At 40.1% G+C, this 18,239-nt stretch overlaps 1 protein-coding gene across 6 annotated transcripts in view; it reads left to right on the forward strand.

The window, feature by feature from the left end:
• dennd2b (DENN domain containing 2B) overlaps nt 1-18,239 on the forward strand; it is a 457,469-nt gene that overhangs the window by 272,296 nt on the left and 166,934 nt on the right. For 5 of the 6 annotated variants that reach the window (XM_060838921.1, XM_060838918.1, XM_060838922.1 and 2 more), the window contains exon 3: nt 9,618-10,856. In XM_060838921.1, the coding sequence (XP_060694904.1) occupies nt 9,618-10,856 (1,239 nt within the window). Of the gene's footprint in view, nt 1-9,617; nt 10,857-11,516; nt 11,554-18,239 lie in introns of those variants that run through there. The other variant, XM_060838923.1, reaches the window with a different exon arrangement.

Below are 18,239 nucleotides of genomic sequence, written 5' to 3' on the forward strand. Positions count from 1 at the left end.
TTCTATTGTTTAAATATTGAAAGCATTTTTGCATCTTTAACCTAATGTTAAAAGAATATATAGTGATACGATTCTCTTCTCTCTGTATTTTTTCCTGTATTGTTCACTCAGCTACTCTGGTGCTTTTAGTCAACAAAGCAATGCACAATTATTTTGTTTTTTCACTCCAATTGTACCACTAATGGAGCCAACAAACAAGATTGCTGGGTGATATGAATTTCTGCATTTCCTTGCCTCCATGCTCACCTTTATTAGGGAGTAAAATTCCAACTCCATGTTGTGACCATGTACAGGGGCAACTGTAAAGGGTACTGAGGCAGTGGCTCACTATTGTGAAAGTGAATAACTTTCTAGAAAATTCAAAAGTAGATAGCTGAAGCGACCTCAAATACCCTAAAAACTGCAAATTTTTACATTAGTCATAAAATCACATTCTAAACATCAATGCTTATAATAACACCTTTGTCTGCTAGTGGATTCCCAACCAGCAGCATTATCCAATAAACACAAACTGTGCTTAACCTACAGTAATCATTATTCAACCTGATTCTTCCAGGCTGCAACCCTGGAAGAAGGAAATAATAATAACCACATTTGCACTAGCACATTCTGACTTTCTTCGTATTTGAAGATAGAAAAAAGTCATTAGAGTTGTTTTTGTATTTTTTAATTGTTGAAGCAATTCAGTTTAATGAATAAACAAGTGCTCAGGAGCCAAAGTTTGTGAAAGGAGTAAATAACATTGAACAAATAAATTAACAGAGAACACATCTAAAGGACTCATTAAAAACTTGAATAATCATAAGTGGAGTTAATGAGTGAAGAATAGATTTCCCATGTCCTGAGTGTGTTCTGATCCTGATCGGACTTTTAAAAAACTCACTTTTGATCAGTTCTGTATTGGAAATTCCTGGACAGGGACTTCCTCTTGCAAACCTGTTGGTATTCCTCGTATGCAGCAGAAGAGAATAGCCAGGGAAGCAGTCAGTCTGCAATATTCTGATGTTTAAGTGCCCAGTGAACACAGTCAGCACTTTGACAGGTGCTGTGAAAGGGTAAGTGTGTATGCTAAGTCTCAGCGTAGGGTTGGTGGGAGAGTGGCATTTGTGTGAGATGAATAGGGTGCCAGCTTGGTGAGGGGTTCGCGTGGAAGTGGATGAAGAGAGTAGCAGGTGTTTTGGGAGGAATCAATGCAGGTGGGTTTTGGGCTAGGGTGGCAGGAGGGCAAAGGGGTAGACTTCAGGGAGGTGAGGATGCCACGTAAACAGATACAGAAACAGATCTGATCCTACTGCTCTCCAAAGGGTGGACCAAACCATAGCTCTATATCTTTCTGTGCTTCAAATGTTTATCTGGTTTTCCTTCATGATGTGTATAAGGTCAATGTTAGCATTAGAGTGAACACGGCTCTGTGAGTGTGCTGTTAGAACATTGTAAGGTTTCACTGCTACAAAGTGACAGTGTAACAGCTGACTGTAATAAAGGTGTTGCATTTATAGTCACAGGGCAGAAACTCCAGAACATCCTTGGCAATGTTAACTATTCTGATCATCAAGGTTTTAATCCACTGGAATATGAGATTAGAACGTGCTAGCCATCAATAACAATTACTTCATTCAAGTGCAATGGTTTCAGAAAGCTACATTTTTGAATTTGTTTGCTACATTAGTTAATAGCTTCACTTCTGCATCTTGCCGCCATCAGGGTGGTAAAAGTATAACAAAATAAAACTTGGCTGCTTCTCCACCAGTGATGTTACTGTGCATATGCAGTTTTAATTTAACTGGATTTTAGCCAGAAATTGAAAGACTTTCCCATGAAATACATATTGGGGTTGGGGTGGAGTGGGCATTTGGAGTGGTGCCAGGGCTGCAGGCAGGTTAGTTGTTTTGTGACACTTACAGTAAGGGCCCAGTTTTAATGTTTGAAAATGAGCATTAACTTATGATCAAGAATGAGACAAGATTCAATGTGTTGTCACCCATGCGTTCAGAGCACTGTCAACTGATCCTCCTGATTTAGGAGACTGATATCATCTTGACCCCTTTATTCATGTCCAAGTGCCTCCTGATTGCAATGTTCAAGGGTACTGTACATTGGGAGCAAACATGCCGTTTTCTTCAAAGATGGCAATGCTCTTTGCCATTCTGTCCCCAATGCATTCTAAAAAACTGTAAATTTCTTCGGCCTTTTTGTTTCAGATGGAATTGACTTGCAATTCACTCATGGTTCAATTAAAAGCTTTAAAAAGATTTGGATAGATATTTATTGAGGTTTGCAACAACAAAAATGTTCATTTGTATTCTGCTTCACAGGAGCATCGTTCAGCAAATTTTAATACTTAAGTATTTAAGACCGACCCAAATGTTTTCAGGTCTTAAAGGAGGCAAATGAGGTGAAGTTTAGGAGAGAATTCCAAAGTTTAGGAATTAGGCAGCTAAAACTACAGTTTTCAGTTGGAGTGATTTATATTAGATATGCACAGAAGATCAGAATTTAAAAAGTGTAAATGTGAGTGTGGAGGGAATTGTAAACAAAAAACTTGGGTGTTCTTGACTACAAATCATTGTACAGGTCATTCTGCTATAATGCGTGTTTCGTCAAGGCAAATTTGCTGTAACACGATTGACGAATTGGGGACATTACTTTTAAAGTGTGAACTTCTAAAACGTGTGTTGATTGTGACGCGATTACAACACCAAGACTTTAAGCACTGTCTCTAAAATGTGATTTTTCTATAACAGAGGGTTGCACATGAATGCAACCGTAGCATTATAGACAGTCGGTCAATCAGCACCAGGTGTGAGATGATCATGACTTGATGCAAGTAAGGAGCAGGGGATGTCAGCAGAGTCTAGATGTCCTTGGTATTTTGTAATGGAAGATGTGAGTTCAGCCAAAGGAGGATTGGAATAGTCAAGTCTGGACTTAATAAAGGCATTGATGAGAATTTCAGCAGCAGCTGAGCTGAAGCAAAGGCAGTGGTTATGCAAACATCAGATACACTTATTTGATTTTCTGAGGAGAAATTGGTGAAAAGAATTAGTGTTACTTTAAAGTTAATGACCAACAGTTGAAGACAGAGGTTGATTCCACAATTAAATAAAATCTGTGCGGAAATATCTAGTTGGATTATGTGGGGAAATATTTAACAAATAAAAGCAGAAAAAAGCCCAATGATGAGGCATAAAAATGTGCCTTCAGGCAAGTGACACAATGGTCAGCACCTAACATTCTTTGTGTGGCTGGTGAAGTGGGAAGAGTCCCTTATGAGGCCATAGTGAGAATGGGAGGTTGGGTTGTCACACTGAAACATCTTTCTCATTGTTGGTATTGCAAATTTGGAGAGGTTGGAGACTTATTTAGGAATATACTTGATCATTTCTGGTTTTGCCTGATCAGTAGTGAAATTGCAAATAATCTTGCAATAGTTGGCACAGCCCTGCCTTTGGTTCTCTCCTGACCGGTAGCTTAAACTCACCTGTCACAGTTATGTATGCATGCCAAGTTCTACAGATAAAGTTGATGGAATCTTAGTAGATGCAATAAATCTTGGTTTCCTGGCATTTGTGCTTTCATTTAGTTCTACCTCAAATATGAAGCACTGTATTTTTGATAGTTCTGAAAAGAGTCTCCAACATCAAGGTTAACCAAGGCTTCACCTAAAACATTGATCTCATCAAAATAAAGCGAAGTATGTGTACATCCAGCTGTAGGTGCAGCTATATGATATTGACAGGTTTAGATCCCTGTTGGTGTAGCTTGGTGTTACTTTACTAACCTTTAGTTTTAGTAAAAAGGAAATATCACTAGAGGAGAATGCCTACAGGAAAGTTCAGTGCCCTGAAATTACAGACAAAATGTGGCATCATTTCTGCTCCTTGGTTCATTAGCATGTGCAGTTCTTAAGACAGCAGCTCCTATCTTAAAACTGCTTTACATTAAAAGTGAAAATACAATTACACTAGCTAGTTGCAAAGCTATTTGCATAGAAACTAGAATTGAAAAAAATGAAATGTTTAAGAGTTTGTACAATGTGCAGGTGGTTTAGTAATCATTCTATTTGTTTCTTGCAGAAATCTGGACTTTATTATTGGCAGTTCTGAACATGTATGTGCATTGCATTGGTTTTTTGTGTGTTTTTTGAGTGTTGCCTGTTGTTGTGATGGCCTTTCACACCTTCATAATCTGAATATCTCTTTGTGCATGGTTGGCATACTCTACCATTCCTGGAATTGGGAATCTTTTTCACCCTCAGTGTTGCCAAAACTTGCACTCATTGTGTTTGCCATGGATCAGCTCGTGTTTCCTTTAATTTTCTATCAGTTGGGAATTTGGATAAGTGGTTGGTCACCAGGAGAAAGTTGTACTTTGTCTGAGGAATAAAACTATTTTGGACCAAGGGTCTGAAGAAACCTCATGAGGATGTAGAAGATTTTTGTGTTGCTTTGATTGATGTCTCTCATATGTCTCGCATATCCTAACTGTCTTTTTGATTTCTCTGCAATCCCATGACCACATCCAGAACAATAAAAGTCTCCCACTTTGTTCTGAAAACTAATAGTTTTCTGTTAACTGTTCCTGCTGCATCTCCATGCCCGTGATGGCACAACCTATCAGCATCTTTCTCTGATGCTATGTAATCAATGTTTCTTCTTCTCAAAGTTTCAACATCTTGTCTCCTTTTAGCAATGTTTAAATACAGTATTACTACCAAGCTGTACCTTCCAAATGGTGCTCTGAAATTTGAGATTACTTGAGAATCCAGTGCCATGTGAACTGAATAGTAGGCGTGGTGGACAAACAAAAACAAAGTACTGTAGATGCTGCAAATCTGAAACAAAAGTAGATTGTATTGATGAAATTCAGCAGATCTGGCAGCATCTATAGAGACAGAAAACAAATTAATGTTTCGAGTCCAATATGTATCTCTTCATTGCATCAATCATTCTTCTCCTGTCCTGCTTAATACCTCCTTGAGAATCCTAGTAAATTTTTCAGGCACTATTTCCTTTTCAGGAAGCCATGCTGACTCTGCTTGATTATATTACATATTTCTAAACCCTTTATAATAGGTTCTAATATTTTCCCAATAGCACATGTTAAGTTAACTCATCGACAGTTGCCTTCTTTTTGTCTCTTCCCTTTCTGAATAAGAGTGCTACATTGACAATTTTCTAATCATCTAAGATTTTTTCAAGATCTAGGGATTCTTGAAAGATTACTACCAATATCTCTGTAACTACTTCCTTTAATATCTAAGGATGCATTCTATCAGGTTGTAGGGGACTTACCAGCTTTTCACCCTGTTAGTATCCCTCGTACATTTTTTTTCAAGTGACATTTTTGTATTTAATTCCTCTTCCCCCATTTGCCCCATTATTTAATATTGTTGGAATGCTATTAGTCATCTATGGTGAAGATTGATGGAAAGTATTTATTCAATTCCTGTGCCATTTCCTGTTTCCCTGTTATTATATCCCCGGCTTCGAAGCTGTTTGTGTTCACTTTGGCTTCTCTCTTTGTTTTATATATTTACAGATGCTTCTTTCCCTCTTAATATTGAATGCAAGTCTACTCTCATAGTTTATTTTCTCTCTCAATCTATTTTGACCATCTTTTATTGGTTTTTAAAACTTTCACAATATTTTGACTTACCTATAATCTTTACCATCTCTGAAGAGTCCTTCTTTCTCAATAATCACAGCAATCTACCAGTTACAATTTGCCATCCAGAAAATCATTTGTTGTGATTTTCTTCTGTTTGTTAACCAGTCCGAAACCCGTTCTTAAATATTATCCATTATTTTGTATGGCACCTCACTTAATGCCTTTGGATTTCTAAGTACACTACCTCTGCTGGTTGTCCTTAATCCATCCTGTAAGAATTTTGAATTCACTTTCATTTTAATTCTGACACTTAAGTCAATTACTATTGGAGACTGAGTTGAGAGAGCTAATTTAAAAACTTACAAGTCCTGATTGGCTAGAATATCTATTTCGGGTTCAAATATATTTTCACTGGTTTCATATAACGTAAGTTTATCAAAACAAGTACAAAGGAAATGATACTTAACAAAAGCAGTAATTTCTCAGTTGATCCACATTAGTAGATGAATAGGTGTACCTATTCCTGGCACTAGTTGACTGGGCAAGTGTCACTTGTTCTTTTCTGCAGCCTGAAATGCTCCTTCTGCATCCCTTCCTCATCCACTGAATCACTAAGAATGACCACTTATTAACCGTTGGTAGTCACTACCACCTCTGCATGATCAGAGACATCCTGAACCCTAATTGTTTTGCCAATGTGTGAACAACACATGATCAATCCTAGATTGATCAAATAGTGTCTCCCCACTTCTTCCTAATTGGTTTCTTTAGAAGTAATGGTTATCTTAGTGACCTCGCTTCCTGTCTCCTGATTCATTCATTGACATGCCAATCATGTTAAAAGATTACTGTTTTTGTGACAGCTTGAATCTATCAATCTGCTAACTTCCTAAGTTTTTACTGATAAGGTATGGCACCAATGATGTCAATTTTGTGCCTTTGTAGGAGCATGTAATCTCAATCCTTAGTGATTAACTATTATTCCAAACGTCCCAACGAACACATCCAAGTATTCTTCATTCCAAGCCTATTGATGCACTTCAACTAAAAGAACCATTTTATGTCTCCAATATAACTGTTGATGTTTAAAACAAATTAACTAAAATTACTTTCAAAAGACTATACTGGCTTCATTTGTTCTCCAAGACACCTGATACATACTTTAAATGACAGTAGATGTGATCTAAATGGACTTCAGTAAGGCGTTCGACAAGGTTCCCCATGGGAGACTGACTAGCAAGGTTCGATCTCATGGAATACAGGGAGAACTAGCCATTTGGATACAGAACTGGCTCAAAGGTAGAAGACAGGGTGATGGTGGAGGATTGTTTTTCGGACTGGAGGCCTGTGACCAGTGGAGTGTCACAAGGATCGGTGCTGGGCCCTCTGTTTTGTCACTTACATAAATGATTTGGATGCGAGCATAAGAGGTACAGTTAGTAAGTTTTCAGATGACACCAAAATTGGAGGTGTAGTGGACAGCAAAGAGGGTTACCTCAGATTACAATAGGATCTTGACCAGATGGGCCAATGGACTGAGAAGTGGCAGATGGAATTTAATTCAGATAAATGTGAGGTGCTGCATTTTGGGAAAGCAAATCTTAGCAGGACTTGTACACTTAATGGTATGGTCCTAGGGAGTGTTGCTGAACAAAGAGACCTTACAGTGCAGGTTCATAGCTCCTTGAAAGTGGAGTCGCAGATAGTGAAGGCGGCGTTTGGTATGCTTTCCTTTATTGGTCAGAGTATTGAGTACAGGAATTGGGAGGTCATGTTGCGGCTGTACAGGACATTGGTTAGGCCACTGTTGGAATATTGCGTTCAATTCTGGTCTCCTTCCTATTGGAAAGATTTTGTGAAGTTTGAAAGGGTTCAGAAAAGATTTACAAGGATGTTGCTAGGGTTGGAGGCTCTGAGCTACAAGGAGAGGCTGATCAGGCTGGGGCTGTTTTCCCTGGAGCGTCTGAGGCTGAGGGGTGACCTTTATAGAGGTTTACGAAATTGTGAGGGGCATGGATAGAATAAATAGACAGAGTCTTTTCCCTGATGTTGGGAGTCCAGAACTAGAGGGCATACCTTTAGGGTGAGAGGGGAAAGATACAAAAGAGACCTAAGGGACAACTTTTTCACAGTACATGTGTGGAATGAGCTGCAGAGGAAGTGATGGAGGCTGGTACAATTGCATCATTTAAGAGGCATTTGGATGGGTATATGAATAAGAAGGATTTGGAGGGATACGGGCCGGGTGCTGGCAGGTGGGACTAGATTGGGTTGGGATATCTGGTCGGCATGGACAGGTTGGACCGAACAGATATCCTTACACTGTCTTTGCTCAAAACATTTAATCTCTTAAAAAAAACTCTCACATTTGTTAGCCGAAGTTTACATGAGCTTAAATAATAAAAAAGCAAATCAGAAAATTCTAAACCCGTGCCCTAATTTTGGAGCCAAAGAGGTATTCTTACCCATAGAATATGATCAATTCCAATAATTTAATCAAACACAACATTGCTTTCACAGAACAATATTGACACTGCCTGATACTATCAGTACATTTAGAAAATCAGAACAATCATTTTTATTAATAGATTCTAGTATCTCCCCAATGACCAAAGTTATGCTAACTGACCCATACTTTCCTGCTGCCTAACTTTCTTGAACAAGGATGTTATACCTCTGTTTTACCAATCTGCTAGAATCTTAGGAATTTGTACAATTACAGCCAATGCATTTGCTATTTTTTTCAGCAGCTCTATTTAAGATTCTGAGATGTATCCTGTAAATTGTCATCTGCACTTGTTAAGCCTCATAAGTTTATCTGGAGTATTTTTCCAAGTGAGGCTGGTTATTTTAAGTTTCCCTCTCCTTTTTTGTTCTCTTGATTTTTGACGATACTTGGGATGTTTTTGGTGTCTTCTCCTGTGAAGGCAGCTATAAAGTACTTGTTCAAAGCCTCTGCCATTTCCTCACTTAGCATTAATAATTCTCCAATCTCACAATCCTATAATGTTTTTCAGCTCTAAGTTCCATCTGTGGTAGCAGCTTCAGGAACCAGATGTTAATGCACCAGCACATCAACCATGTGCAGAAACTGAGAGTGGCTGCACAGCTGTGTCCAATCTCGCACTGTAAAGGGTGAATGCTTACTTTAGCTTTTCTTTTCCTTTTTAGATTTGACTTTATTATCTGTTTTTATACTTCTTGTTAGTTTCCTATTATACATGAAATTCTATTTTTTTTATAGTCATTGTTTGCTGCTTTCCTAAACTTTCCTAATCTTTTCTGGCCTTTCACCAACCTTTAAAGCATTTAATGTGTTCTCCTTAAATTTGATAGCAAGCTTAACTTCCTTAGTCAAATTGAAATCCCTCTCCACAAGCAGAGTTCTATGACTTGCCAGGATACTCATCTCAGTGGGAATCAGGTGATTGCCATCCCAAAAGTGCAGGTCTCTGTTTCCACCATTCTGGCACCTCTGCCCAAGATCTGAAACACTCTCATGCCAGACTTTGAGTCAAGCATTCAACTCTCCTGTCTTATTTTCTTGATGTCAGTTTGTTCATGGGTTCAAATAGTAATGCAGAGATTATTATCTTCATGATTTCATGTTTTCAGTTTAGTTCCTAACTGCTCATGGTCTCTCAGCAGAACATCTTTCTTAGTTTTATCAGTGTCATTGGTACTGAAGAGGACTGTGCAGCTTGTTGAATTCTTGCTCTATTTGCTAACACTCTCCATAATCTCAAAAATCTTCCCAATATCCCTCCATGGTCTTTTGGTGCCCTAGACTAGCTTCTCTATTATTTCCCATTTAGCTATTATCGCTGCCTAGTAGATTGATTTCTTCTTTATTGATGAGATGGTATCCTGTAAGTGAGGGGTGTTATTTCAGTTATTAACAGAAGTCGAAAACTGAACAAATATAATAAAGCTGATGTACAATTTGAATATGATGTCTGACTTTTCTGTCTTTTTCATTGTTTTAATGGAATTTCTTTTTTTTACAGACGTCATTCAGTGTGCCCAACCACACTTTCATTGCCGGTAAGAAGCTCAGCATACCCATTAAGTGACAGTGAAGACTCCTATAGGTCTACTAGATGTGCTCATATTTCAGCTCCACGACTGAGTCTGAGGGATTGTGGATCAGGAGGAGCAACGCCAAGAAGCAGTTTTCTTCATTCATGTAGTATTGATGCCAAAAGTCCTTTACTGAAAGCTGTGAGTATTGGATGTTTAGATAGACACCTGCCAGGCACCACAGTTGAAGGAGTCCAAGACCAGAAGCAATCACAGGAAGCGTGCCAAGAGGGGCCAGGTGATGGGATAGGCACCAACCAACTTAACCGGAGCACCCTGTCTTTGGCACCTGCTTCTACCTTCCGGAACCTATCCTTCAGTCGGGCCGGCATTCGCTCTCAGACTGTTGACATTAGGCAGAAGATTTCGGAATGGGAATGCAGAAAGGAAATGTCACCCAGGCGGAATCTGATGTTGGAGAAGAGGAAAGTAGGAGACAGAGCTAGTAGTGAGGGCTGCCCTAGCATGCTGCCCTCACCGTGCAGTGAGAAGACCTTTGATCTGACAGGATTCAAGAGAATGAGTAGGTCATTCTCCGAGTGCTCGTACCCCGAGACTGAAGATGATGCATCTGATAAAGAGTCGTTTGCCAGACATGAGAGGTTGTTTGGTAAGAACCAGCCTTCTAGTTTCTGTAGTAAAGAACATGCCAAAAAACAGACATCGGCTGTATTGAGCAGGATTCAGAAAATTGAGCAAGCTCTCAAGGAGAGCCCCAATAAGGACCTTCCTCAGTTGCCCAGCAGCTGCTATGGGAGGGAAAGACTGAGGAAAAAGTCTTTCATTCCAAGTGTGTCAGAGGATATTAAGGAGCCTGGGAGTACAACGCAGAGAGCGAGTGTTAGCTCTGTGCTAACAGAGCCAGAGCCTGACCCTGTGATTGAGAAAACTATGTCAAAGCAGCAGCTTAGTCATAATTCTGAAAGCTCCTACCACAAACCTGAACCACCGGCTGAAAGTCTGCCCAGCATTGTGGTGAATCCTGTGCCAAAGCCAAAACGCACCTTTGAGTATGAAGCAGATAAAAACCATAGGAGCTCTCCTAGCAACAGTCTACCTCCATCCTCAACTCCCACTTCTCCTCCACCTCTCCCATCAACTCCTGCTCCACCTGTCACCCGGAGGCAGAAGAAAGATTCAAACCTCCACAGGAAAATCCATAACAGGTAAACTTGCATCTTTACTATAACATTTCCAGTGCAAAAGCATTATAACCTCTTGTCAGTAATATTTATTAAAAGTAGAATTGGTCATAATGAATGACACCAGGACCTATCATGTATAATACAGCTATAAAATAATAGTCATTTGGTACCACAGAATGTGAGTATTGCTGAAAAAGACAAACTTTGTCAAAATTTTTCATCTTGCATTCAACAGGATAATTTTCAAGCAATACTGAAACAAAGGGAAAACAACATTTATACTGTATTACATGAGGGCTGATTGGCTGTCAAGTGGACTCCTCTTATTGGTAAAGGCATTGCCGTGGCAACCTTTCTTCTACAGCAGAAATTGAAATCCTTTGAAATTTAATCCTATCCATTAATCACTGAAGTCTGAACATTGCACGGTTTAGGAATCAATGTCTCCCATAGGTTAGTTGAGCAGCATACCATACCTCTTTGAGAATTACTGAATACCATCAATATTACTGGTACTGAAATATGATTATGGGGTACTCACCTTGATCCATACAGACATATGTACTGCAGTCTCACACTGTGAGAGATTGTAATTCTCACTACAATCAGTTCTGATATAACACGATAGCTCTGTTGTGTGATCTTGTGTTAAAGAAAATTGTGCAATAGCCACACCATTTAAACTAATGGAGCCAAAATCGCATTATAGCCAATGCAGGTAAGGAAAGTTCGCATTCTCCAATCATCGGTCTTAATCCTTCAATCGCGTTAAAGCAATTTGCATTGAAGAAACGTGTGTTACAGCAGAATCGACTGTATTTAGTAAAATTCATGATGTGCCTATATGTGCCAGTTATTATACTTTTGGTCCTTGATTTAAAATCCATTGAGATTTCTTAAGGTTTGGAAACTACTTCAGTTCCACCCTCACAACCCTGTAAGATGGCAGTTGGCTGGTGCCAATTAAGAAACGTGTTGAGTAATATTTGTTTTATATTGACACTTCCTCTTCCATGACGTTCATAATACAGTTCTCAATGCCTATTTTGGATACCTTTCAGCCCAATGCAATGAAAGAGTTATTGCATTTATTCCCACAGTCTTCAGAGAATGACTCAAGTAGTTTTAAAACAAAACTGCTCAGTTATTCAAGAGAATCTGTGTGTTGGGCTTGGTTCAGTTGCATTTGCTGTTAAAGCAAATTTGCTATTTGCCTGCAGTGACTTCAAGCAACAGGTATACCTTTTTCATTTTATTGGTGTTGTTTTGGCTGATTTATCCTAAAATTTTTCTGATTTGCGTTTTTACATTTGATATTAATCTGCAAGATGTGCAAGCCTTAACTTGCTATTGATTTTGTTTGGATTTGCATAATTTCTCTCTCCCTGACAAACTGTACTTTGAGCTTCTTTTGTATAACTATATTTCCAGGAAGCACTTATGATATGCAGTTTGGATGCAGTTAAGATGTCTTAAAAGTAACGATAAGCACTTTATGTACTTTTCATTTTTTTGAAGAAAATGTTTATGTCACTTTAAAATTCTTTATGCGTTTTTAGAAAGAGGTTCAGCTTTATCATGGCTTTGCAACCCTTTTGAAAGGAATCTCTCTCATTCACTGCAAGGCTATGTAAGTGAAATTAGTCACAAAGTTGCACGAGAGTTGTCTAATGCAAGTCTCTTGTTGTAGACCAGTTCTTGCATGGGTCATTGTGTGTTATTATTTTGTTGGCCATGTCATTTTTATAAACAAACCTGAGCCAATTATTTGAGTTTGTATTGCCAGCAGGGAGCTTCATTGAGTAGCAGCATGTATCAGGAAATAACTGGCACTCAGCCTAGGATTTTCCCATCCATTCGCTGGCATATGCTGCTGGCAGATAAAACACTCAGCTGACTACACAAACTCAAAAAATTTAACCTTTGGCTTTTTTCAAAGTTAATAATATTCCTACTCACCCACCTTTCTTCCTTTTAATACCTTCTTTACAACCCACCACTTTTACCAAACCATGAGTGACCCCAGATATCTGCTTTGACTTGGCCTCCATTTTTGACTGATTGCTATTCCCAGAACAACCTGAATTTTTTTTTACATCAGTTACACTATTTAATTGTACGTTGTTATTTCTCAATTTTTGTTTCACTTCCCAGTAATCCAAGATGGAGGATGGGAAAAATTTCTGGCAGTAACAGCTGCTCCTTTTGTTTTTGAGGTATTTTAGGTGTTGGAGGTGATTTCCTCGAATTCCAGGAGCAGCAATTATTGTTTCATATGCTGTTGCATTGTTTTGGAACTTTGGAAAAAAAAAGTCAAAACAACAGCAGTTTTAAAAGGGGGAAGAACAGACAAAGGAAGCACATGGTCTGGTCAGTACAGGAGAGAGAGAGAGAGAGCATGAGAAAGAAACTGACACTGCCTTTGCTGTTTGAATTCATATATCGCTGGACATTGGAGTGCATCTGGGAAAATTAAGCAATATTGAAATTCACAACTGATCTTGGAGGAACTGTTGGGCGAAGTTCACAGCACAGAATCAGATAAGTTATTTGTTTTAAGTGTGGCCTAAGAAAGTCTGCAGCAATGAGTAGAGTGGGTTCTTTCTTGATTATATGTTTTTGGAGATATGTCTCTTGATTAAACTTAAAATAAATGCCATAACTATTAATTTAACCTGGGGCAGCGTTTGTAGAGGAATAAGATGGGTTTTATTTTTCTGGATCTGTAGATTGTGAAGGAGCAAAAATGACCTTAGTAGAGTGATATGTACTACTTGTCAGATGTGGGAGTTTAAATAGAGTTTAAGGGTTACTGCCAATTATAAATGCCAAAACTACTGTTTGTTGTGAATCTTATCAGATTGGTTGGAGAGACAGTTAGAAGCAATGTGGAATTTGCAACAGTATGTGATGGATGGCAGTTATAGGAAGGGGGGAAAGTCTCAGATACAGTCACATAGATGGGTTAACTCCAGGAAAGGTAAGCGAGGTAGGCAGCTAGTGCGGGAGTCTTTTATGGCTATACCCATTTTAAACAGGTATGCTGTTTTAGAAAATGTAGGGGTGATGGATTCTCAGGGGACCGGAGCACGAAGAGCCACATTTCTGGTATTGAGACTGGCTCTAATGCAACGAGGGGTACATCGGGTTCCAAGAGATCAATTGTGTTAGGGGATTCTCTAGTTCAAGGTACAGACAGACATTTCTGTGTCCAGCAACGAAATAGCAGAATGGTGTGTTGCTTCCCTGGTGATAGGATCAAGGATGCCTCGGAGAGGGTGCTGAATGTTCTCAAGGGAGAGAGGGGCCAGCAAGAGGTCATTGGCCAGATTGGAACCAATGACATAGGAAGGGAAAAGGTTGAGATTCTGAAGGGAGATTACAGAGAGTTAGGCATGAATTTAAAAAGGACGTCCTCGAGAGTAGTAATTTCTGGCATACTCCCAGTGCTATGAGCTAGTGCGGGCAGGAATAGGAGGATAGAGCAGATGAATGGTGTCTGGGCGAAGGATTCACATTTTTGGATCATTGGAATCTCTTTTGGGGTAGAAGTGACCTGCACAAGAAGGATGGATTGCACCTAAATTGGAAGGGGACTAATATACTGGCAGGGAAATTTGCTAGAACTGTTCAGGAGAATTTAATCTAGTAAGGGAGGGTGGGGGGGTGGAGGGTGGGTGGGGTTGGTGGTGGTGGTGGTGGTGGTACCCAGGGAGATAGTGAGGAAAGACATCAATCTGAGACTGGTACAGTTGAGAACAGAAGTGAGTCAAACAGTCAGGGCAGGCAGGGACAAGGTAGGACTAATAAATTAAACTGCATTTATTTTCAATGAATGGGGCCTAACCGGGAAGGCAGATGAACTCAGGGCATGGTTAGGAACATGGAACTGGGATATTATAACAGTTACAGAGACATAGCTCAAGGATGGACAGGACTGGCAGCTTAATGTTCCAGGATACAAATGCTACAGGAAGGATAGAAAGGGAGGTGAGAGAGGAATGAGAGTGGTGTGTTTGATGAGGGATAACATTAAAGCTGTGCTGAGGGAGGATATTCCTGGAAATATATTCAGGGAAGTTATTTGGGTGGAACTGAGAAATAAGAAAAGGATGATAACCTTATTGGGATTTTATTATAGACCCCCTAATAGTCAGAGGGAAATTGAGAAACAAACTTGTAAGGAGTTCTCAGCTATCTGTAAGAATAATAGGGTGGTTATGGTAGAGGATTTTAACTTTCCAAACATAGACTGGGACTGCCATAGTGTTCAAGGCTTAACTGGAGACGAATTTGTTAAGTGTGTGTAAGAAAATTTTCTGATTCAGAATGTGGATGTACCTACGAGAGAATGTTCAAAATTTGACCTCCTCTTAAGAAATAAGGCAAGGCAGGTGACTGAGGTGTTGGTGGGGGAGCACTTTGGGCCCAGCGACCATATATCTATTAGATTTAAAATAGTGATGGAAAAGGATAAACCAGATCTAAAAGTTGAGGTTCTAAATTGGAGAAAGGCCAATATTGATGATATTAGGCAAAAACTTTCGAAAGTTGATTGGGGGCAGATGTTCGCAGGGACGGCTGGAAAATGGCAAGCCTTCAGAAATGAGATAACAAGAATCCAGAAAAAGTATATTCCTGTCAGGGTGAAAGGAAAGGCTGGTAGGTATAGGGAATGCTGGATGACTAAAGAAATTGAAGGTTTGGTTCAGAAAAAGAAGGAAGCATATTTCAGGTATAGACAGGGTAGATCGAGTCATCCTTCGTGTATAAAGGCAATAGGACTTTACTTAAGAGGGAAATCAGGAGGGCAAAAAGGAGATATGAGGTAGGTTTGGCAAATAGAATTAAGGAGAATCCGGAAAGATTTCACAAATACATTAAGGACAAAAGGGTAACTAGGGAGAGAATAGGGCCCCTCAAAGATCAGCAAGACGGACTTTGTGCGGAGCCGCAGAAAGTGGGGGAGATACTAAATGAGTATTTTGCATCAGTATTTACTGTGGAAAAGGATATGGAAGATGTAGACTGTAGGGAAATAGATGGTGACACCTTGCAAAATGTGCATATTACAGAGGAAGTGCTGGATGTCTTGAAACGGGTAAAGGTGGATTAATCCCCAGGACCTGATCAAGTGTACCCTAGAACTCTGTGGGAAGCTAGGGAAGTGATTGTTGGGCCTCTTGCTGAGATATTTATATCATCAATAGTCGCAGGTGAAGTGCCAGAAGACTGGAGGTTGGCTAATGTGGTGCCACTGTTTAAGAAGAGTATAAAGGCAGTAGGAGTTGAGAGAAATCAGGAGGGCAAAAAGGGTACATGAGATAGCTTAGGCAAATAGACTTGAGGAGAATCCAAAGGTTTTTACAAATACATTAAGGACAAAGGGGTAACTAGGGAGAGATTACGGCCCCTCAAAGATCAGCAAGGCGGCTTTTGTGTGAACCGCAGGAGATGGGGGAGATACTAAATAAGTATTTTGCCTCAGTGTTTACTGTGGAAAAGGATATGGGAGATATAGATAGGGAAATAGATTGTGGCATCTTGAAAAATATCTATATTAAAGAGAAGAAAATGCTGGATGGCGTGAAACACATAGAAGTGCATGAATCTCCAGAACCTGATCAGGTGTACTCTAGAACTCTGGGGAAGCTAGGGAAGTGATTGCTGGGTCCCTTGCTGAGATATTTATATCATCGATAGTCGCAGGTGAAGTGCCAGAAGACTGGAGGTTGGCTAATGTGGTGCCACTGTTTAAGAAGGGTGGTAAGGACAAGCCAGGGAACTATAGACCAGTGAGCCTGATGTTGGTGGTGGGCAAGTTGTTGGAGGGAAACCTGAGGGAGAGGATGTACATGTATTTGGAAAGGCAAGGACTGATTAGGGATAGTCAATATGGCTTTGTGTGTGGGAAATCAGGTCTCACAAACTTGATTGAGTTTTTCGAAGAAGTAACAAAGAGGATTGTTGAGGGCGGAGTGGTAGATGTGATATCTGGAGTTCAGTAAGGCATTCGACAAGGTTTCCCATGGGAGACTGGTTAGCAAGGTTAGATCTGTTGTAATACGGGTAGTACTAGCCATTTGGATACTGGCTCAAAGGTAGAAGACAAAGGGTGGTGGTGGAGGGTTGTTTTTCAGACGGGAGGCCTGTGACCAGTGGAGTGCCACAAGGATCGATGCTGGGCCCTCTACTTTTTGTCATTTACATAAATGATTTGGATGCGAGCATAAGAGGTACAGTTGGTAAGTTTGCAGATGACACTAAAATTGGAGGTGTAGTGGACAGCGAAGAAGATTACTTCAGATTACAACAGGATCTTGACTAGATGGGCTCATGGGCTGAGGAGTGGCAGATGGAGTTTAATTCTGATAAATGTGAGGTGCTGCATTTTGGGAAAGCAAATGGTAAGGTCCTAGGGAATGTTGCTGAACAAAGAGACCTTGAAGTGCAGGTTCATAGCTCCTTGAAAGTGGAGTCGCAGGTAGATAGGACAGTGAAGGCGGCGTTTGGTATGCTTTCCTTTATTGGTCAGAGTATTGAGTACAGGAGTTGGGAGGTCATGTTGTGGCTGTACAGGACATTGGTTAGGCCACTGTTGTAATATTGCATGCAATTTTGGTCTCCTTCCTATCGGAAGGATGTTGTGAAACTTGAAAGGGTTCAGAAAAGATTTACAAGGATGTTGCCAAGGTTGGAGGATTTTAGCTATAGGGAGAGGCTGATCAGGTTGGGGCTGTTTTCCCTGGAGCATCAGAGGCTGAGGAGTGACCTTTTGGAGGTTAACAAACTTATGAGGGGCATGGAGGGGGCAAATAGGCAAAATCTTTTCCCTGGGGTGGGGGAGTCCAGAACTCAAGGACATAGATTTAGGGTGAGGGGAAAGATATAAAAGAGACCTAAGGGGCAGTGTTTTCAAGCAGAGGGTGGTATGTGTATAGAATGAGCTGGCAGAGGAAGTGGTGGAGGCTGCAACATTTAAGAGGCATTTGGATGGGTATACGAATAGGAAGGGTTTGGAGGGATATGGGACTAGATTGCATTGGGATATCTGGTCGGCATGGACGGGTTCGACTGAAGGGTCTGTTTCCATGCTGTATATGACTCTTCTGGACCCTGAAGGAATTCTTTAGAAAAATATGGATCCCGAACAGATTGGTGGTCTGCCTTATCGCAGCAGTAATTCTTCTTTGGAATTCTGTCGCACCTTGTACTTCTTTAGCCCACTAATTTATTTTAAAAGTTATCTTATAAGAACTCACCTCTTTCCTGATTGCATGTCTAAAATCAATGGCCACACCCATTTTACAGGCCTGACTCGACAAGAGTAATTGGAAGGTAAATTGGTTTTCCTGGGGCTTTGTGCTCCCATATTCTTACAGGGGGTCGAATGGTGACTCAATG

Source organism: Hemiscyllium ocellatum, chromosome 18, assembly GCF_020745735.1.
Source record: "Hemiscyllium ocellatum isolate sHemOce1 chromosome 18, sHemOce1.pat.X.cur, whole genome shotgun sequence".
NCBI classification, from domain to species: Eukaryota; Metazoa; Chordata; class Chondrichthyes; order Orectolobiformes; family Hemiscylliidae; genus Hemiscyllium; species Hemiscyllium ocellatum.